General features: G+C 42.5%; 1 protein-coding gene across 3 annotated transcripts in view; it reads right to left on the bottom strand.

Moving 5' to 3' along the window:
* The window catches only part of LOC134480522 (uncharacterized), a 62,349-nt gene that overhangs the window by 26,558 nt on the left and 12,718 nt on the right, over window positions 1-23,073 (bottom strand). For 2 of the 3 annotated variants that reach the window (XM_063268043.1, XM_063268042.1), the window contains exon 5: window positions 19,553-20,340. The exons of the other annotated variant lie outside the window; for it this stretch is intronic. In XM_063268043.1, the coding sequence (XP_063124113.1) occupies window positions 20,335-20,340 (6 nt within the window). In that variant the 3' untranslated portion in view covers window positions 19,553-20,334. Of the gene's footprint in view, window positions 1-19,552; window positions 20,341-23,073 lie in introns of those variants that run through there. 3 annotated transcript variants of the gene reach the window in all.

Below are 23,073 nucleotides of genomic sequence, written 5' to 3'. Positions count from 1 at the left end.
TCCTAAAATTAGATTAGTAATTTTAAGCTCCTTTATAATGGGACAGCTATTATGTTTTTTCTGGTAATCAAAATTGCATTGAGAACTCTTCCTTCTTAAACTTTCACGAGTGAATTGCTTCTGCAATACCAAGCAGGCATCTACAAATTAGAACCCAATCTAAGAGGGTATAAAGCAATTAACAAAAGTTCATTAAAAGAGAACTAATGATTTACTATAGGTGCAAGGACTGAACGTAAATAATTGACTGGATTTGCCTATAGGCAATTTCACTTATTCTTTTCTCATAAAAATTACAGCTTTTAACTCTCCATGAACATGCAGAGCCAGTGACAGATGGTGACAGTTTATCCTGATGATTACTCTTCATGGATATGCATGTAAACATTCTCTGTCGTAAACTGATTATCCAACTTATGATTTGAATTCCTGTGCAAACTTGTGGTGAACTTTTCACCATGTGATGCTGTGTTCAGAAAGATATACAAATGCTGAGGACAAAGAGAGAGAAAGCTTTTTAGACAGAACTGAACTGAAGAGAACAGAACTCAAGAAGAACTTAGAAGTAAAGGCATAGCGTTGAGAGTAAGGCATTGAGAGTAAGGGAATTATTGTGTCATAAGAGCAAGAGGAAAGGAGATAAGAAGAAGAGAGCAAGGAGAACCTTATAAGTCAAACTTTATGGCGGCAAACCTTTGCAGAAATTCTAGGAAAACGGAAGAACTTATAAATAAAGGTTAAAATCACTACTCTTCAGTCTTCAGCCTGGCTCACTGGCTAGCCTGTGCTCTTCAGTCAGGCTCACTGGCTAGCCTCTGCTCTTCAGTCAGGCTCACTGTCTAGCCTGTGCTCTTCAGCCTGGCTCACTGGCTAGCCTCTGCTCTTCAGTCAGACTCACTGGCTAGCCTCTGCTCTTCAGTCAGGGTCACTGGCTAGCCTCTGCTCTTCAGCCTGGCTCACTGGCTAACCTGTGCTCTTCAGTCAGGCTCACTGGCTACCCTCTGTTCTTCAGTCAGCCTCACTGGCTAGCCTCTGCTCTTCAGTCAGGCTCACTGGCTAGCCTGTTCTCTTCAGTCAGGCTCACTGTCTACCCTGTGCTCTTCAGTCAGGTTCCCGGCTAGCCTCTGCTCTTCAGTCAGGCTCACTGGCTAGCCTCTGCTCTTCAGTTAGGCTCACTGACTAGCCTCTGCTCTTCAGTCAGGCTCACTGGCTAGCCTCTGCTCTTCAGCCTGGCTCACTGGCTAGCCTCTGCTCTTCAGTCAGACTCACAGGCTAGCCTGTGCTCTTCAGCCTGGCTCACTGCCTAGACTCTGCTTTTCAGCTGGGATCACTGGCTAGCCTCTGCTCTTCAGTAAGGCTCACTGGCTAGCCTCTGCTCTTCAGCTAGGCTCACTGGCTAGCCTCTGCTCTTCAGCTTGGCTCACTGGCTAGCCTCTGCTCTTCAGTCAGGTTCACTGTCTAGCCTCTGCTATTCAGTTAGGCTCACTGGCTAGATTCTGCTTCTCAGCTGGGCTCACTGGCCTATGGGGCCCTAGCACATCGCTTAACCATCTGCTCATGACTGCCTGACCACACTGACCACCTGACCGGTCGCCCTGACTTCTTAAAGTCATTCTCTAGAAAGAGCACAAGAAACCAAAGAGAAACACCACAGCAAACTTTTCCCATGGGCTCCTCTTTAACCTTAAGTGCTTTCATTATTTCTTTAAAAGAGTGAAATATAATTTCGGCTATTCATATGGCCAAGAGAGCTGTGCAGTAGTCATTGCTTTAGGGAATTTGGTGGTAAATCAAAAGATTACTTTATTCTATCACGATGTTATCTGTATGCTGTAAGATGTATGTTTGAAAACACAACACCAAATTCCTAAAATCTAGATGTTTTAAGACATCAGCTCATGGAGAAACATACCTGCTTCCTATCTAGACTGGGCTTTTTTGCTATACTGCAGGTACAATCAATTTTCCACACTACTTCCATGATTTTCAAGAATGATTAAGAGAAAAATAAGTTGAACATAATGACCAGAAAGGGGGTTCTGTCAAGTTGTCTTATGTGGGACAAGATACCAAAGTATGATGGTAAACCTAAAACCACCTGTTCCCAAAACTAACAGAACTTACAGAAAATACATACTTTCTTATCATTCCTCCTCCCCAATGATCAGTGATTTAATGAGCACCTACTACCATCCTAGCACTGTGCATCTAAGTGTGTAATGGTGATTAAAAAACTTAATAAAAAGCCTCATTAAGGAATAAAGAAAAATGAAACATAACTTTGAAACTCAGAATTCAATATAAGCAAAACCACCACCATTTCTTCAACTGGTGATTTCTGAAAACTTCATCATTTTTTCCATGGGCTTCTATAGTAATGATACTGAGTCTTGATTTGGTAAATCACAAAAAGCAAGTCACACTTCTTTCTGGCTCCCACAACTGTCAAAGGGAACAACACTGTTGCTGTCCATTGTGCTTCCCTATCAATCCTTTTATGGATGGTAATGAATTCCAGTCTTTTCAATGTGAAAACAGGCCACCACTTGAGGGCAAAGGTTATTAAAATTACCCAAACCGGTATATTCTGTAAAATTTTCACATAGCATTTTACTGATATCACAATGTAAATTCACCACAAATATTTAACCAATGAAAATATTGAATAGCTCTGCAAATAGGAGCGATAATCATATATACTTGAAAACAACTATCATGGAAACAAAGGTCGTACTAGGAGAAAAGATACATCACTAAAAGCTACACAAGCAGCAAAAAAGACACTACATTTCTTGGTTTAAAAGTTAGATGATACACTTGATCTTTAAAGACAGGCAATGTACTTGATCTTTAATCCCTTCAACTGTGCCCTGTCCACATAGAAACTGCAGTAGATGAGAATCTTTTGTAAGATTTATTTATTTATATGTGAGACAATGCAGCTGTCTTCAGACACAACCGAAGAGGGCATCAGTACTCCTTACAGATGGTTGTGAGCCACCATGTGGTTGCTGGCATTTGAACTCAGGACCTCTGGAAGAACACTTGGTGCTCTTACCCACTGAGCCATCTCTGCAGCCCTCACAATGGCCTCTTACACAGCATCACAGTGGTCTATTTCACTAGATGGCTCCAGGGTGATAACAGAGAAACTTTCACAGTTCCTGAGCACTTCTGAGTTCAAACACCACCAGTGCCCACTCTGTGCTGTTGGCACATTCTGACCTTCTCCTAAGGGTTGTCAGCCACAAAAGGGAAGGTTAGCCCCAGACAGCATTCACTGCCCTATCCTAAAAACCCCCTCGATTCTGAAAAAGCCACATTGCATGCTTGCTCCATATTTGAGGAAGCCAAATGGTTGATCTGGCTCAAGGCTCTACTTTTCTTAGCTCATCAACTTTCTTTTTCCACTTCTTGTCACAAGAAGCATTTTTTTATGCTGCAACTACACTGCAATGTGTGAAGGAAACCACCATAAACTCTGGGTGCCACCTCTTGAAATTTAAAATTCACAAAACAATTCATGACTTTCTAATCAGCACCATGGAAAATAAACAAAAACAAGCAAAACCATTCCAAAGGAACTTGCTGATCTGGAGGCCTGCTCATAGCAGGTAGGAGAGAATTAAATTATGCAGAACTGTAATCTCTCAGAGCTTTGGAGGCTAAAAAAGAGGAAATCTCGGTTTATGTTCCCTTTCTCCGAGTAATTGAAGGAGGGTATTTTACATCCTCCAAATACAATCTCTTGCAAGGGGCAACCAATTACAAAGTAGAACAGAAGAAATCTATTAAATAATACATTCACTGCCTGAGGTTTTAAGGAAATATTTTCCCATGATCCCTGTCCTTTAACATACAATGGAAACATTACAGGGAGTGTGCCACCAGGCTAAGCTGCCTCTGAAATGCCTGTCCTGCCCTGGCAGGTAGAGGCCATTTAATTCCAAGTCATCTGGAGAGGTGTGACAGCCCCAAGTTGCTCTGGGGATGTCAGAGCACAGCTCTCATGCACACTCCAGAGCACCTCTCCATTCTTTCCCAATGCCATAGGCTTTCCAATCCCTGCTTCAGCTCTCCATCCATGCCTGAACCCTCCCTTCCCCTACCCAATGGGCTCACTTTGCATTGCCTCCTTCTGCCACTGCTTTCCCAGGGCGGGGGTGGGGGGCCCAGAAGGAGCCTAAGGACGGGCGCTGGTCTCCTACCTACCTTGATGATGCTGCTCTTAAGGTGCAGCCCGCCCTCCTTGAGGCTTGCTGTCTCTGGGGACCAGACCGGAGGTCGGGCAGGGGTCCGCGCGGGCGCCAGGCCTCCAGGTCCCCTGGCAGGACTAGCCTCGGCTTCTTCCCTGGAAACTGCAGGGTGGAGTCGCCCTTGGAAACACCGCCACTGTCTTAGCGCGCCCTCCCGTGGCCGAGGTGACCCCCAACGCGGTTACCGCCCCCTTCTCTGTCAGCTTCTTCTGATTTTTCTTTTCTTTTTTTTTCTTTTCTCTTTTTGTTCGCGACGTGGCGCCTGGGAAGAGCTCGTCTCCAGGAAGGAGGACATCGTGCAGGCAGAATCACCTCTGGGCCCTACCGGGGTCGGAGCGGGAGAGAGAGAGGAGTCAGCTTGGGCGGCGGCGCCCTGGCTGCCGGCACCCGCGGAAGGAAAACTCGCCCAGGCACACGCGCTGCTGCGTGCGCCAAATATAACGCGCGCGCCCGGGCCCCTCAGTCCCCGCGCTCACCCACGAGCTCCGCGTGCCCTGAGGCCGGGCTCGGGCACGGTCCTACGGCGGGGTGGGAAGGACACGTGTGCCCACTCCGCGGTGCAGGAACACCAGGAGGCGCGACACGGGGAGGCGCGTGGTGCGGACCTCCCGGCTCCGCTCAGGCCAGTCAGTCCCATCTCAGGGCTCGGCGGAGGCCAGGGCGCCGTCTGCGGCCCCCAGGCACACCGTGACCTAACCGAGGCCATCGCCTCCGGAGCTTCCAGCTGCCCCAGGCTTGAGGCTTGGACATGGCGATTGTGGTTGCCACTCTCCTAGGCCGGTTCAGCAGGGCACAAGCCACCACCTGCTGTCCTCACCTGAAGGCATCCTGATGGGGCTGAGAGCCCACATCCAGCAGGCGAGACTCAGGGCAGGGGGCCATGGTCTTGGCTCTGCACCTTGTTGCCAGCCCCTCACACATATGGCAGCATCACACATATGGCTCCTTCTACCAACTGCCACTAATTACCATTTGGACATTCCATCACAGTGTTCTCAAGAAGAAAGATTGCAAACAATCACGAAAAGAATGAAATTTAAAATCTTTTTTATCAGGCTGGAGAGATGGCTTGGTGGTTAAGAGCGCTGCTTCTCCATTGCTTCCAAGTTCAATTCCCAGCAACCACATTGTGACCGACAACTATCTGTAGTGGGATCCATTGCCCTCTTCTGTCTGAAGCTCTCTTCTGACATGCAGGCACACTCGCAAACAGAGTGCTCATGTACATAAATAAATAAATCTTTAAAAATAAAACCTTCTAATCAGTTAATGTATCTACATCTAGAAGCTAGAAAAAGGTCACCGCAATATTAAAAATAATTCAGAAATGGTAAAGGGATGTACGAGAGTCACAAAATTCACTGGGCAACATGGTGTATGCCTGGAATCCCAAAACTCACAAGGCTGAGGTAGGTTGATTGCCTTGATTTCAAGACTAAAGTGTGAGACCTTATATTAGAAAACAAAACAGTTGTGGAGGGGATGGAGAGAGAGACAGAGAGACAGAGAGACAGAAGAGACAGAGAGAGACAGAAGAGACAGTGAGACAGAGAGAGACAGAGAGGGAGACAGAGACAGAGAGAGACCTCGATGTCATTTCCTGCACTGATGACAAGCTACTGAAGAATATGAATGTCTCCTACCAACACTGAGATAATGCTAATGACAGAATGGGTTTCTTATTAAGATATCGTAAAATGTAGATGGAAAAGTAAAGGAATGTATAATAAATAAAAGAGAAATCCTAAATTTGGAAAGCCTAAATTTAGAAGACTGTATCAGTTTAAGTCATAGGGGAGGGGATGAGAAGATGTGGGGGAGAGAATAATCAGAATAAATTATATATGTGTATGAAAATGTTAACTAAGAGCAACCAATTAAAAGAGAAGAGCAGGTTTATTTTACGATGAAATTGAGTTCCCATATGATACTATATAACATTTTTAAATTGATTATATGAATTATCTGCAATAAAAAATCAATTGTTATTAAAGATGTGGTTGTGTTCATATTAATTTCAAGTGTTTTAAATTCTTTTTATTTATTTGCTTATTTATTGATTGATTTTTTTAAGATAGGGTTTTCCTATGTAGACCAGGTAGACCTCAAAGAAGAGATCCACCTGCCTATGCCTCCAAAGAGTTAGGATCAAAAGTATACATACACATGAAATTTACATTCTTAAAGTGATAAAAATTACAGCTATCAACTTGGTATAATTATTGAACAGTAATCAAGTGAATAGAAATATCAGAAACACATGTAAGGCATTAGGTTACTGTTGTTAAAAGGATCTTGAGCAGCGTATATAATTCAAATCATCCAGGAGACACATTGTGAACAAAAAAAGAAACTGGGTAAAGATGATTTAATTTTTTTTAATCTATTAAAAATTGTAAAGTACATTCGATATGAAAGCTCTAAGTGATATATTTCACAATTTTGCTTATATACCATCTTCAGTTTTATGTGCATTCTGCAAATATTGTGCATGTTTATTCAGGCTCTTAATATTTCCCCATGACTGATAACATTCACAGAAATCATATTGAGTACACTGTATATGTTGACGTATAATAGAATTGTATTCTACACAGTATAGCATAGAAATATGTATACATAACTTCCCATATGTGTGTATATACATGTGTAAATGGCTCAAGAAAATGAATATCACTTTATCATTGTGGTATTATTTTCCTCAAAATCCTGAGAACATTGAAATGGCATCAAATACTGACCAGATTGGAAGAAAAAAACAAAACTCCACAAGATAAAACTCTTACAAAGAATCTAACGATACTAGCAAAAGATGCAGAAATATTAAAGTCTCAATGAAATATAAAGCCCAGAAGAAATACTGTATAATATTTTCTCAACTCTAGGATAATGTATTTTTGTACAACTATCAATAAAAGGCCTGAATTTGAAGAATTCAAAAGTAGTGCAGTATAACTATGCAGTGGTCAATACTGTTGCATACCATTTTACATAACTGCAAACACTCTCGTTCTTTTGGTCCGTGGTCTAGAGATGAAGTAGATTTATTGGGAACCATTACATTGTAGACTTAAACTGGATTAATTTGGGGGTGAGTAAGTCATATTTTGGTAAAGTTGCTTTAAAAATAAACCTTTGGATATTAGTGTGTCAAGTAATTCTCCCTGAAGGAAAAACCAGACACCAAGAACCTAGACCACTGCTGTCCATGAGAAATTTCTAGATGATAGAAATATTCTATATCTGCAGTGTTTCTGGGTATGTATTCTGGCTGGCTGTTTGCCTCCTGGTTTGCCTGCTGTGACTAAAGAGGCAGATTTTAGGTCTAAGTTTAGTTCATCTCAAATAGCCATGTGTGACCAGTGGGTGCCATTTGGACAGTGTAGCCACAGAAAACTGAAGCAGTGTAACCAAAGACTCACCTAGGAGTCAGTTGACCTCCTAGAAGGTGACTTGGGAAGACATTGGCAATGATAGCCTCTTGGGGAGCTCACCTTCACCAAAAGCAAACTGTGAATCCTTTACTCTTCTGCAATAGTCATAATGCAACTGGTCTCACACCCACCCCAACCCTCACCAAAGACACTTGAGAGGGAGCTGAACCCACTGTGTGCTTTAGATTTCAGTTTAGAAAGCACTTCCTTCAAAGTGGAGCAGACTGAGATTGCCAAGTCCTTTGTGTGGCTCCAGGGACTTGGGCCTGACCAGGGGTGAGGAGGAAATGAAGAATGACATTGGACACACATACATGGGGAAGGCTGGGTCCCTGAGCTGGAGAAAATGCAGCATACCAGAAGCTCAACACGTTTATTATATAGAGTTGGCAGGAAGCAGGGCTGTTGCACAGGGAAGCAAGGAGGTGGGCATTACATGCAGATAAACAAGGAGGGGAGGACTATGCATATGCAACTGACAAGGGGCTGATTTAGCTAATCTCAGTAGGAGCAGTCTCTGCAGGGAGCAGTCTTCAGGCTGTAAATATCCAGATGGGGCCAGGGAGAAAGGTAGAGTAGACTTTATCTGCACACACTATCAACACCATCCTGAGAAGGCTTTGTCATGTCTCTGAGCCTCAAGGGGCATGGGCGCCTTTCCCTTTTCCCCGTGGATAAATGGCTTTGGGTCCTTGGCATAGTCATATCATGTTTACAGCACACATCCACTCAGGGCTGCACTTCCTCAGGGCTTTCTCTGTTCCCACAGTGAGATCTCAAAAGAAAAACAGAAACCAAACAAACAAAAAATGTGCTTAGTGAACTGGTTAATTCCCTAAACTGTACAGATCCAGTGTCCTAAGTCTAGGACTTCCTCAAAGGCTACAGAAAATCCTGTGGACCTAAAATAAGCAAAAACAAACAAACAAAAAAACCCAAAAAAACAAAAACCAAACAAAGACCCTTGCCCCCCACAAAAAAATGAATGGGAGAAAAAATTATTAAAGGTTTTCATAAAAATTGTTTAAGAAAAACACATGGGAATTGTACTTAATAGAGTTAGTGTGCTGAGATGTGAGGCCCACTCACAGCATGCAGCATTTGGAAGTCTCAGACAACTTAACAGAAGAGCACACCTAATTATTCTTTGTGACCACTCTCCACATACTACTCACAGCTTAATACTAACCTTCATAATTGAGTTGGGGACAGTATTCACCATAGCGGATAATTGAAGCATTAGTGCACACAGACACAGACACACAGACACACACACACACACACACACACACACACACACTCATACACACACACTCACACACACACACACAAAACACACACACTCACATGCATACACACACACACTCACACACATACACACATAGACACACACACACAAGCACACACACATACACACACACTCACACATACACACAAAACATATACAAAACACACACACTCAGTAGCACACACAAGAGAAATGTATATTCTATGAAGTTTCTTGGCATATTTTTATTTGTAAGCCTCAATGCTGGAGTATTCTTGGTTTTGCATAAAGTGGGGGGAAAAGTGAGGCTTCATTTTCCCCCTTTTGAAATGACAGATATCTGTGTGTTAAACATACTCTGATGGCTGTCCAGGCTGCCTCGGCCTGTTTGACAGCATCCAGGTCACCTTGGTCAGGACACTGGTTGCTCTTCTTATTGGCAGCTGGTTTGCATCACAAGAGATTTTCACATCCTTACAAATATTAGAAGTTTGGTGACACAAGCAGCTTGACAAACAGTAAAATTATTGTGGTTTTGCCTTTCTGGAGGACATTAAAATTTACATGTTTTGCATATGGCTTTTTTTCTTAGCATTTAGTTCTGCTTTAGCACTGTTCAAATGTGGCCATGCAGCCAGCATCCCTTTGCTCCAGGCTCTCAGCACCCCATTCCTGTCACTGATCTGATGCATACTTGGTCCTAGAGATGGACAGCAGAGGGATTTGACACACAGCATCCACTCTGCTTCACTGCTTTGCTTTTTGTAAATTCTTTACAATGGCTATTTCTTGATTTATTATTACTATGAACCTGACTTGTCTTGATATTTTGTGATAGGATCTTATTACGCAGCCCAGGCTGGCCTTGATTTCACAATTCTCTGGACTTAGTCTTCCACCATTCCCTGATTCTCAGTTTGTTATTAGAGGTAGTTGTATGGCCCCATTTCCAAATCAAATGTTCTTCTGGCTTTATTACTTTGCCCTTTCCACAGACTTTTATTAATTATGCAAAGTAGGTGGTTTTTCATGTTTAAATACTAGATATATTGACTCATCAGTTCCCAAGACAACTCTGTGAATTAAACACTCGTTATCATCCTCACTGTGCAGATAAGGGAATTGAGTCACACAAAGGTAAAATAACTTCTCCACAGTTGAACATCTGACCAGTGTGAGAGCCAAGCTTTGAGTCCAGCTACAAAGTAGATCGGCCTATAATGTGTCTGGTGCTGCTCTATATTCAAATGCTAAATTCTGTACCTTAAGGTCTGGTTGCTCCAAGACAAGGAGATCCTCAAGTATACCAGATTTTTTTTTTTTTGCCTCCTAAGTTATCCCTGATTGGTTAATAAAATCCCTACAACATGGGCTGGGCAGAAGAGAGGGGACAGAACAAAGTTTCCCTGGGCCTGGGGGCTCAGGCAGGGTCCACAAGGAGAGGGAAAGGACATGGGAGGAGAAGGAAGGAGTCACCACCCCATAGGGTAGGTGGATCGTGAGTGTATTGCCATGAGGGGCAGCCTGTCAGAACAGGAGTGACCCAGGCAGAGCATGGCAAGCAATACCTCAGGGTTATTGACAGGGAAGCAGAAAAAATAGCACAGAGGGTTGATGTCTGCCCAGCTCGAGTACTTTAAGGCTTATTATAAATCTAAAAGTTTTGTGTCTTTTATTTGGGAACTAAATGATCTATGGTGGGGTAGAAACCCCCTAATAATATTTACTGTAGCAATGGCCACTCATTTATTGTGGTATTTTAAATATAACACACATTGAATTTCACAATTCAGATGCTAGGCTTTTTATGTTTCCAATGTGACTGTACACCTGAGGTCATGTCTAGGTATAGAGACAAAACATGGCAGAAATGCCTAGAACATTTTAAGGTCATCACACTGACCACATGAAAGCCACAGGCTATACAGACTATGATGGATGAGGAGAAGGCTTAGTGCTCTCTGGGAGTCCCCTTCCCTAGTCTTGGGATAAGACTTCCAGTAAGTCAAGACCATATTCCTCTTTCATTTCTCAAGGAGCCAGGGGTAGACCCACATATATGATTTCTTTGCCTGCAGGGTTTTTTTTCCAAGAGCTGCCCTGTTTGAGGACTTGGCAAAAGTAAGCACCATCAGAGGAAGGCCAGCATATGAATTCTGTATAACTCTGCTCTGACAGCATGTAGCACAATCCTATCAAGTACTGGAAGCCTTACTGGAAAGATTAATCAACCTCTAGGTTTAAAAGGAAGCAACCCGCGGGGCACCTGGCTGTAAATCAAGTCTGAAACCATAGCCCATTATGGAAGTTTATCCTTGGATCTTACATCAAACAGCATTAGCATCCAAAAGAAAAACGAAACTGAAATGGCAAGGTGACTGGTAATGACCTCATGGCAAGCATATCTAAGTCATGTGGAAAGATCCCAGTGCAAAGATACATGTCCACGAAGCTGTCACCAAGAATCCCTATTCTGTGTTCTACAACATTATATATACACACACACAGTGAATCCTCATTTATGGTCAGTTATGGGGATTGATTCTCTGGGAACCTGACTTTGAGATTGACATAGATGTATAAAGGTGTTTGACAAGTGCTCTTGGGGACCATGGCTGTGACAAAGAGGAGAGAAGAGGATGGGGCGGAGAGCACTCTGGCTCTAATGCAGTCACAAGGGTATGCAGGCGGCCCTGTGTAGGGCTCAGGAACTGGCCTGACCCTGAAGTCTTAGCCTGCACTGGAACAAGCAGGAGGCCCGGCCTTAAAGTCCCCATTGGCTAAGGACGAAGTTCCTGGTCAGAACCCAGTTACCACATTGTAACCACATAGCCATCCCTTCTCCATTATCATTCTTCCTAAATTTCCAAGTCCTATCATGAGGATATTTGGGGCTACTCGCTGATCTTTAACTCAGAACAAACATAAAAATCAGGCAGATGGGCAGGGAGTGGAATGGCCTAAGGTTAGGCTAAACCTCAATTTTAATGGGTCCATATGTTCAGGAGGGAGTCCATTTGGCATTGTCTTCTGTGGCTTCTGTGTCCTTATCCTGGGTGTGCTGACTCTGTGATACGATGCCACCTCACCTCACAGATATCAGGGTGAAAATCATGTATGACTTTTCTGGGAAGAACTCTGCCTTTTACTACCATCTGGAGTTATACATCATCTCTATGCAATGCTCAGAAGAGAGGGGTGGAGATTGTGGATGCCTTAGAAGTTGAGGATCTTTTCTGATTAAGGCACATATTTTTTCCTATGTAATTTTTCCCTTGCTCTTTCACTAATGATGGTTGACTTCATTCCTGGCCTGAAGTCAACTGGATTCCAAGGTTTTGGATTAGGGAAGCCCATATTTTTGAGATGACAGGCCCAGCAAGGGATCCCACTGCATACAGGTTCCTATTCCCAAGGAAGTTGTTGCTGCAGAATCACAGCATGGGGGCAGCAGCACAGGATATCTCCCAGCTTTCTCTCCTGCACCTGTTGCAACTGTAATAAGGCTGTTTGTTTGTTTGTTTGTTTGCTTTTTATTGGAAATACCTAAAAGCTGGTCAGAGTTAATACATGCCTTTAATACCAGCACCCACAAGGTATTTTTGTTTTTGCTTTTGTTTTTGTTTTATTTCATTTCATAATTTCTGTAATTGTTGTTAGGATTCTTATTGTTTTCTTTGGTAATTCCCTCTAGCTATTCAATATGTATATAGAATGTAAAGCCATGCATTGCATGGTCCTGTTATTCATGTTAAGGATTTTATTCTTACCACCGATGCCACAGATGAACACAATATTTACTTTCAAATCAGGGAAACAGGCATAAAGAAGAGAGCTATGTTGTTTGGTCTCAGGTAAGCAGGCAATCAGGAGTGTAGGATGGCTTCCCAATGTTTTGGATTAGGTAAGCTTCTGTTATTGAGATGAAAGGCCTCTGCTGAAACCTTCAGTTGAGTAACAGAGGGCCTGGAAAGACTGAAAGAGTGGTTGCACCTTGAAGGTGAAGGCTGGCCCTTCAGTGCCTCTGCAGCCTGAGGCAGAGTAATTTTGGGAACACAAGAGCACTTGGCAGAGATCATAGGGGACTTCATTTTCCTTGAGCCCTGAGAACTGGATGAGCAGAGGCTTCCACAGTTTTGAAAAGGGAAGCAGAGTCACATAATGCGAGGGAACAATGGATCTGTGATCTGCATGTTATCCACTTCATTTATCTTTGCTGTGTACATAGTAAATATAAACGACAAGGGCATCCTATTTTATCACATCTAGTCTCTCTAGATGTTAAAGAATGTGCAAGTGTAAACACAGTAGAGTTAGTTCAGCAATACATTGTGTCCCATTTTGTTAAAGACCTTTATTTTATTTCTATTTATATATTTTTTTTTTCACTTTACGTTCTGCTCACTGACTACTGATACCTAATTACTCTCTCCCACAATCCTTCCCCAATCCTCCTGGCACAGTCTTCTCTGAGTGTATGAGGGCCAACTGTCTCAGTACCTCCCTTCTTTTACCAAAGCCTTTCCTGGGGGCATTGTTGAGGATGCTGGTTTTGAATGCCTTGGACTTGGCTTTCTTCATGCTCCAGTTTGCTGGCTTTGAGAAGTTTGTGAAGAACTGTCTGTGAACTTGGTACTTCCTCCAGATGGTACTCAAGAGGCAGTGATTTTGTTAATATTCCTGAGAGTATATTTCAATCAAACCGCTCCTACTAATATCCTAACAATGACAAAGGTAATGGGAGGCTACACATCTATTTCATTAGTTTTCAGTTCTTCTCAGACCAGCAGTGTAGAAGCCCACAAAGCTGGCAAAGTGAAGTGAGGTCTCGCAGGGGTCCTAAGAGCACAGTCCTACTTTCTTAGAGGAACTCCTAGGGACTTACCATATCCATACACCCGTAGCTCCATATGCACTGGACCCCAGGGAAGTGCTCAACATTCATTGCTTTTGTCACTCAGTTTGCCACAAATGGTAGAAATCTGAAAAGTTCAGCAAATTTGAAAGTGTGAATGACTCCCAGTGACTGGAGTAAGCTCAAACAGTCTGTGACAAGGAAGAACTGATTGAGCATCCAAGAGACAAGACGCTCACCAGGATCGTAGTCCTATCCCAGTAAGAAAATTTAATAACAAGTCTTCAGGTGAAAATATAAATTAGGAGGTCATAGACCTAAAAGTTTTATCCTCTGCCCTCAGGGTTGCAGCCATTCTTTCAGACTTTCCTGGCCCTCGGTCACAGGATCAGAGTTCTCACCTGGAAGCAGGAATATCTGGAAGGCGCATAATACATATCCACAGACTCCTCTTTGGGTTCAAACTGACAGGCAACTTCAAGGCTTGAAGTTATTCTCTCTCTCTCTCTATCTCTCTCTGTCTCTCTTTGTCTCTCTCTGTCTCTCTGTCTCTCTCTCTCTCTCTCTCTCTCTCTCTCTCACTCTCTCAGTTTGAGGCTGCACACACTCTGCATTCTTTTGTGCACCCTGCCTTTTTTATTGCAGTTTTCTTTTCTCAAACTCCCACAATCATGCACACGTCTGTTTATTACCCTTTCACTCACACACACAATCTTCATACCCAGCTCATACATATCTCACACACACCACATGCACTCTCCTGTCATGCACACACACAGTCTTCATACACACCTCACACATATCTCACACACACCACATGCACTCTCCTATCGCTCACACACACAGTCTTCACACACACCTCATACATATCTCACACACACACAACATGCACTCTCCTGTCACGCACACACACAGTCTTCATACACACCTCACACATATTTCACTCACACCACATGCACTCTCCTGTCACACACACACACAGTCTTCACACACACCTCACACATATCTCATACACACCACATGCACTCTCTTGTCACTCACACACACAGTCTTCATACACACCTCACACATATCTCATACACACCACATGCACTCTCCTGTCACGCACACACACAGTCTTCACACACACCTCACACATATCTCACACACAGCACAAGCACTCTCCTGTCACGCACACACACACTCTTCATACACACCTTACACATATCTCACACACACCACATGCACTCTCTTGTCACACACACACACAGTCTTCACACACACCTCACACATATCTCACACACACCACATGCACTCACCTGTCACGCACACACACAGTCTTCATATACACCTCACACATATCTCACACACACCACATGCACTCTCTTGTCACTCACACACACAGTCTTCACACACACCTCACATTCTCTCCTCACTCATTCTCACATGCTCTCCTCATGCTCTCTCCCTGGCTCTCACGTTTGTTCTCAGACTCGCTCTCTCATTAGCTCGCTCATTCACTATCACGTTCTTTCTCCACTCACTCTTCACATGCTCTCCTCATGCTGTCTCATTCGCTCTCACATTTGTCCTTACATTAGCTCTGTCATGTACTCTCTCCTTCACTCCCTCATGCTCTCTCTCATTTACTCCTCACATGTTCTGTAGCCTTTCTCTTGCCCCAGTCCTTTATTAATAATCCAAAAGCAGGTAGAAAAAAGACATTTTATAATCATTGCCAAATCAAATGCAAAGAATGACTACATCCCATCAAGAACTAAGAATTGCAATTGTTCCCCAAAGTTTCAGGCTTCCCCTATACTCAGGCCTGTGGCCAATATAATAATAATAATTGTAAACTTATCATTATTTAAACTTTAACCATTTACTTTTATACTTCAGAGTCCAAAGCTCTGAGATCAGCTAATTGCATTTTCCTGTGACACTCTAATGATAAATGACATAGGCAAAACTGCCAGGCAGTGGCCAGAAAGAATCAACGTAACCCTTAGCACACTAATTCCACTAGCGTTCTGCTCCTTGCACACAATGACACTCATAAGGGTTCCAGTAGTTAGACTTAGTTTACTAGTATATTATTTTATATATTCTATACTTCTTTAACCAGTCTATAATATTATGTAAAACTTACTTCCTAACTTCAATAACTCTTTCCTTTCTTAGGGTCCCAATGTTGGCACTAATTCATTTTCTCTTATTTTCTTCAAGCTGTCTTTGCAAGTCAAACCCTAATCTGGAACTACAATTTTGCAGTTACTACATTTTTTCCAAGATGAGAACACACAGTATGCACCTGGGCCACTAGGGCTGTGTTGTTCTGTGCCCCTATGCATCAATTTCCAATTGTCTAAGAATCATAACCTCAAGGAACATCTAGTTTCACAGAATTCACCAGAGCAGAAGGACAAAGACGTGGGAAAGTCAGACATAATAGAATACTTGTGCACACCATGGCCAACTGATAGGCAGTCACACACAAATGAAATCTATACAGCCGTTGTCCAGGGCTAAGGTTTGGAGAAATGGAAACAACCACTTTTTACAAAAAGCTACTGCGGGCTACTGAGATGTCTCCATTGTATGTTGTCCCCAGCATTAGCCAGAACTCAGACAACAAGAGGAGGTCAAGGGATACAGATTGGAAAGGAAGAAGTCAAAATATCACTGTTGCAGAGGATAGGGTAGTATACATGGGACACCCCAAAAGTTACACCAGAGAACTCCTAAGCCAGATAAACAACGTTGGCAAAGTGGCTGGGTATAAAATTAACTCAAACAAATCAGTACCCTTCCTCTACACAAAAGATAAACAATCTGAGAAAGAAATTCGGGAAATGACACCTTTCATAATAGTCCCAAATCATATAAAAATACCTCAGTGTGACTTTTGTCAAGCAAGTGAAACATCTGTGTGACAAGAACTTCAAGTGTCTGAAGAAAGAAATTGAAGAAGGTCTCAGAAGATGGAAAGATCTCCCATGCTCATGGGTCGGCAGGATGAAGAGAGTAAAAATGGCCATTTTCCCCAAAGTGACCTACAGATTCAATGCAATCCCCATCAAAATTCCAATCCAATTATTCATAAAGTTAGACAGAACAATTTGCAAATTAATTTGGAATAACAAGTAACGCAGGATAGCTAAAACTATCCTCAACAATAAAAGGACTTCCCTGGAAATCACCATCCCTGAACTCAAGCAGTTTACAGAGCATTAGTGATAAAACTGTATGGTATTGGTACAGAGACAGGAAGATAGACCAGTGGAATAGAACTGCAGACCCAGAAATGAACCCACACACCTATGGTCACTTTATTTTTGACAAAGGGCACAAAACCATCCAATGGAAAAAGGATAGCATTTTCAGCAAATGGTGCTGGTTCAACTGGAGGGCAGCATATGGAGGACTACAAATCATCTCCTTCTTATTGCCCTGTGTAAAGCTTAAGTCCAGGTGGATCAAGGACCTCTACATCAAACCAGATACTCTCAAACTAATAAAAGCAAAAGCGGGGAAGAATCTTGAACACATGGACACTGGAAAAAATTTCCTGAACAAAACACGAATGGCTTATGCTCTAAGATCAAGAATAGACAAATGGGACCTCATAAAGCTACAAAGCTTCTGTAAGACAAAGGACACTGTGGTTAGGACAAAACAGCAACCAACAGATTGGGAAAAGACCTTTACTAATCCTACAACTGATAGAGGGCTAATATCCAAAATATACAAAGAACTCATGAAGTTGGACTGCAGGGAGACTAATAATCCTATTAAAAATTGCAGAACAGAGCTAAACAAAGAATTCATAGCTGAGGAATATGGAGTGGCTGAGAAGCACCAAAAGAAATGTTTAACATCTTTAGTTATAAGGGAAATGGAAATCAAAACAACCCTGAGATTCCACCTCACAACAGTCTGAATGGCTAAGATCAAACACTCAGGCTATAGAAGATCCTTGCACAGATGTGAGAAAGAGGAACACTCCTCCATTGTTGGTGAGATTGCAGACTGGTACAACCATTCTGGATATCAGTCTGGAGGTTCCTCAGAAAATTAGACATTGCACTAGCTGAGGACCCAGCTATACCTCTCTTGCACATATACCCAAATGATGCTCCAACATACAACAGGGCACACGCTCCTCTATGTTCATAGCAGCCTTATTTATAATATTCAGAAAATGAAAATATCCCAGATGCCCTTCAAAAGAGGAATGGAAACAGAAAGTGTGGTATATCTACACAATGGAGTACTACAGAGATATAAAAAAAAATGACTTCATGAATTTCATAGGCAAATAGAATGAACTAGAAAATATCCTCCTGAGTGAGTTATCCCAATCACAAAAACACACACATGGTATGCACTCATTGATAAGTGGATATTAGCACAAATGCTCGATTCCTCCAAGATTCACAGACCAAATGAAATTGAGGAAGGATGACCAAAATGCTGATGCTTCACTCCTTCCTTTAAAGGAGAAGAAGAATCTCTATTGAAGGGATAGGGAGGCAAAATTTAGAACAGAGCCTGGAGGAATGGCCATTTAGAGTCTACCCCACGAGTGGCCTATACACATATTCAGCCTTCAAACTAGATAAGGTGGATGAAGCTAAGAGGTGCATTGCTGACAGGAACTGAAAATAGATGTCTCCTGAGAGGCACAGCCAGATCATGTCAAATATCTGGTGAATGCTAGCAGCAAACCATTGAACTGAGAACTGGACCTCAGTTGGAGGAATTAGAGAAAGATTGAAAGAGCTGAAGGGACTTGCAACCCCATAAGAACAACCATGCCTGCCAAGCAGAGTTCCCAGAGACTAAACCACTACCCAATCACTATACAGGGACTGTGCCATGGCTCCATCTGCATGTGTATCAGAGGATGGTCTTCTTGGGCACAAATGGAATGTGCAGCTCTTGGTCCTGCCTAGGCTGGGAAAGTGGATGGATGGTGAAGGGAATACTTTGATAGCAGAGGTGGAGGGCGATGGTATTTGGACTTATTTCTGGAAAACAAGGAATGAATAACATTTGAATTCGAAATGAAAAATATCCAACTAAAAATCAACAACAACAAAATGGTATTTTGAGCTTCGAATCAAAAAAAGCCACAGTCAGGAAACAGAGAATTGTATGCCTCTGGTTTTCTTCAAATATGCTCACGGCCCCGGTAGGTTCTGGGCCCAGGCTGAACCAAGCAGGTCCCTGCCACTGACTGCTCCTCTATTCCTGTTTCCAGAGGCATCATGCAGATTAATATTGGGCCAGAGATGTGGGCAGAGCTGGTCAGAAGTGGCTTTCTGTCCTGTGGTCTCAGGATTATCTGCATTCCTGGGTGTTCAGCATTTTCTGCCCCGGGATTTGGGTGCAGGATTCCCGATGGCTTTAAACTCCCTTATACCATGTTTATATGTCCTGGGAGGTATTACAGAAAAATTAATGTTTATCCTATTAATTTGGTCAAAACTCTCATCGACAGAGTATAATTTAGAGGTAACTATATATTTGACAGCAAGCATGCACCTTGGGTAATGTATGCATGGTGAAGTTGAAATTCAGAGTTGGAAACACAGTGCACAGTGACTGTATAAATGCCTGTGAATCTCAGTCTGACTGGGAAGTGATTTGATGCCCAGTCCCCATGAGAATGCAGAGATCCATCCCTCCCTGATAGCTGTGGGACTTCAGATGTTGACACTAATGATCAATAAAGAAGGTTCTTAAGAGTGAAGAGTTTGAGATTACTCCTTTATTGACCAGAATACATCCAATTTACTTGATAGTAACCAGATGCAGGTAGTCAATATATACAGTCTATATCCTTATCAAAATAGAAAAGCAAATGAACAAAACAACAACACATAAATAACAAATCTTCAAATGAATAGAAGGAAAACCAAATAACCAAAACAATTAAAAATTAACCAAACTTTAAATAGAGGAATTGCACTAAGCATTTTTTGCTGCTCCTTTTGCAGAATAGACTTATAGCCTGTGGCTTGCCTTGGAGACATAGTAGACAAGCAGTTAGTGATGGTAATGATCTTTTCAAGAGGAGTGGAAGTAGGTCTGTTTTGTTGGAGTGGGGGTATTAAGGAAAACGCCTACCAATACTGAGTATAAATGATATTACAGACTTTGTCACAAAGTCTTTCCAATATTGTGAACTGATCTCCATGAAACTCTTCTGAATGACTCATCAGGACAAGTACAAATTTAAACGTGCACAGTCTTTCTGGATGACCAGCAGCTCTTGATTGATGTGCATCAGCACTTCTCTGGGTCCCTCCAAAAGTGTACACTTGCTGGAGAGAGGCAAGGTGAAAATACAGCGTATTCAATGCAAAGAAATCAAACTAAAGGAGGAAAATGCAGTCCACAATTGCTATAGACATTACAGATGAGATGCAATAGTGGTGTATTTGCTGTGCACACTTAGTTCTCCTCCTGTAGTTCTTCTCTCCAAGGGAGATCTTGTCCTGGTCTGTGTCATGTTCGAATTTCTGCTGGAGAATTTCAGACCTAGCAGAGCAAGGGAATAAAGGTTTAGTGAGTGGTTGTCAATTCAGCTCTCCCTCTTACATCAGCTCTGTTCAGTTGGATAATCCAGCATGACCTGTCAGCTGAGGTCAGTCCCTGCATCCCCAAGTGACATAGAGTACCTGCGCTTGGATTTATATCTCACCTTTCAAACTGCTAGAATTTGAACTGTGGACTATGCACTGTGCTGGGATTAAGATAAAAATGAGCATTTTTCCCCACTGGTCCAGGTATATGACATTGAATAATAACATTGTAGCTATGTCTGAATCTGAGTTCAAGAGAGGTATGAGCAACCTAGAATACCATGTGGATTCCTTCTGGAGAACATGCCCAGAATTGAGGTGAAATTTCTGATTATGTTAGCACTGAAGGAACCCGTCTAGTTTCCATTTGTAACCACTGTATCTGCAAATACACAGAGAAGCCATCTCACTTCAAATTCATGCTTACCGCACAGATCCTGTAATCACTGAGAATGTGCTCCATGCAAATCTTCCCAGCATACACATGGACATTAAAGGTGATTGTGATGTAGAAACAGAACAGCACCCCTGTAAGTCTATGGCTAGTGTAAGGCAATTTGTGAGAGGACAGAAGAGAAAATGTCCTCAGATCTTTCCGGAGAGATCACAGGAAGAAAGGAGTAGAACATAGCAAGAAATCCAGAGGATCATATATATTGTTTCATGGGCAAAATTCACATGAACTGTACCAGAACAATACTCTGAGTAGCTCCTTAGCTGCCTGAGGCTGAAATCCAGGTGGGGTGGTCATCCACCCAAAAAGGGTATTTATATAGGGAAGGATATTCAAATGGCCTCTTCCAGCCTGTGTTCCTACCTGAACATTAATGCTTAATGTAAAGATTCCCCAGGATTCGCTGGAGGCATAAAAACAAATGTTGAGTGGGATATGTACATAGTGGCCAGAGCCAATAGACAGCTCAGTCAGTGATGTGCTGTCCTCCCATAAACCGTCATAGACTCAGGGTTCTTTCTCCATTAACAGTCTGGCTTAGCAAGTCCCAAAGGCTGTGTAGAGCTGTCTTGTTGCTCAGCAAAGGATCATATATTGGTGGTGGACTAGACTCTTGTTCTTGTTCACTCTTTCAGACTTTCCCCAAAGTGTGCAACTTCTTCTAATCGGAGCTGTCTTTACCATAGCCTGAGTGACTTCATGCCCAAAGCTAGAATCACAGGAAATCTCCATAACCAGGATCCAAATCAACAAATTTTCTCCCCGTAATGTGATTGTTCCACAGATAATTTGAATAAGTAAGTAAAAGCTTGCATGGATTATCTCACACTGAATCAGAATGCATGGAAGGGCTCCATCGTATGGTACACTTTTACTCCTTGGCTGATGGACGTCTGGATAGATTCTCCTTCAAGGTTACTCTGGGACCACTACAACACTGATGCTCCCTAGTTGCAATGGCAATACCTACTCCTTGTTGTGGAATCACTGGGTTAACTAAAACTTCTGTTGCACTTTCTGAACATGGCTTCTCATAGGGCTACCTGTTCTTACACTGTCAGACCCATTTGAAGCTCATCATTTCTCCTAACCCATTGAGGCTGAAATTAACTGAGAGAAAATGATGTTGATCGACAGCACTTGCAGAATGCTACACAGATAACATAGAGGAGCGCTTTGGATTATCTGTGCACCTAAAGCGGTTCCTGAAACTGCCTGTTCTTGCACCACAGCATAGCCATGGGACTTTTTCTGGATGACGATACAATTCCAAGCAACTCAAATTCTCAATGAATAAAATCCAAGCCAACTCCCACGGGAAGTTGTAGTGTGCCAAGGTAGCTGGAAAGAAATGGTAGCAGGCAATGTGGAAGGCAACCTTGGAGAAGACACAGTGAGTGACACAACCTTCCAGTGGGCTTTCACAATTCACAAAGAACAGAGAAGCAACATAAACTCATGGATTTTATAGAGAAGCCTTGCCCTTACCTCCCAGTACTCCATTCCTTTGATGTGCTCCAAAGGATTTCAATGCAGATCAGTAGTTTTGCCCGTAATCACTTGAATATCTAACTTTACAGGTGTTTTTGTGTCCTCTTTTTGGGGGTTGCATTTCTAAAGGATTTTATTGTCCTGCTTCTACACCATAACAAAAAGGGACCTGCAAGCTCTAGGCCTGTACCATTTGTTACCCCTGTGAAACACGACTCACTTGAACATATTTCCACTCCTCCCCCAGACTTCACAAGATAATTCTCTTCTGAAATTTTTGGAAACAGAATAAATTAGTAATTTAAGTGTCCTTTTGCTGTACAGAGCTAGATGGAGATGCCAAATGACTGGGCAGCTCTATTTCATGTTTCATGGATGTAAAGTGAACGCTTAGAGTACTTTTCTCATGAAACTTGGAAAATCAGGGAAACACACGTTCACTACTGCAAACACACACACACACACACACACACACAAACACACACACAAACACAGACACACAGATACACAATCGCATGCACAAATGAAAACTTTGCTCTTATGCAGCACATTTCCTGTTGAGTGAGGAATTAGTGGGAACAATGCTGTGTACAAGTCTCTTAGACTCAAGCAATATGTGCTGCCCTGACCTGTACTCATTTCCACTTCAGGAAACCTTTCTATGCAGATACTTGCTGGTCCGACAAGTAAGTTACATGTTCTGCACAGATAGCCTAAACAACACAACATCAAATCCCCAAGAGA

Source organism: Rattus norvegicus, chromosome 9 (genome assembly GCF_036323735.1).
Source record: "Rattus norvegicus strain BN/NHsdMcwi chromosome 9, GRCr8, whole genome shotgun sequence".
In the NCBI taxonomy this organism is placed as follows: Eukaryota; Metazoa; Chordata; class Mammalia; order Rodentia; family Muridae; genus Rattus; species Rattus norvegicus.
Note: the sequence above shows the minus strand (reverse complement) of the source record. Positions and strands in the feature narration are given on the sequence as shown.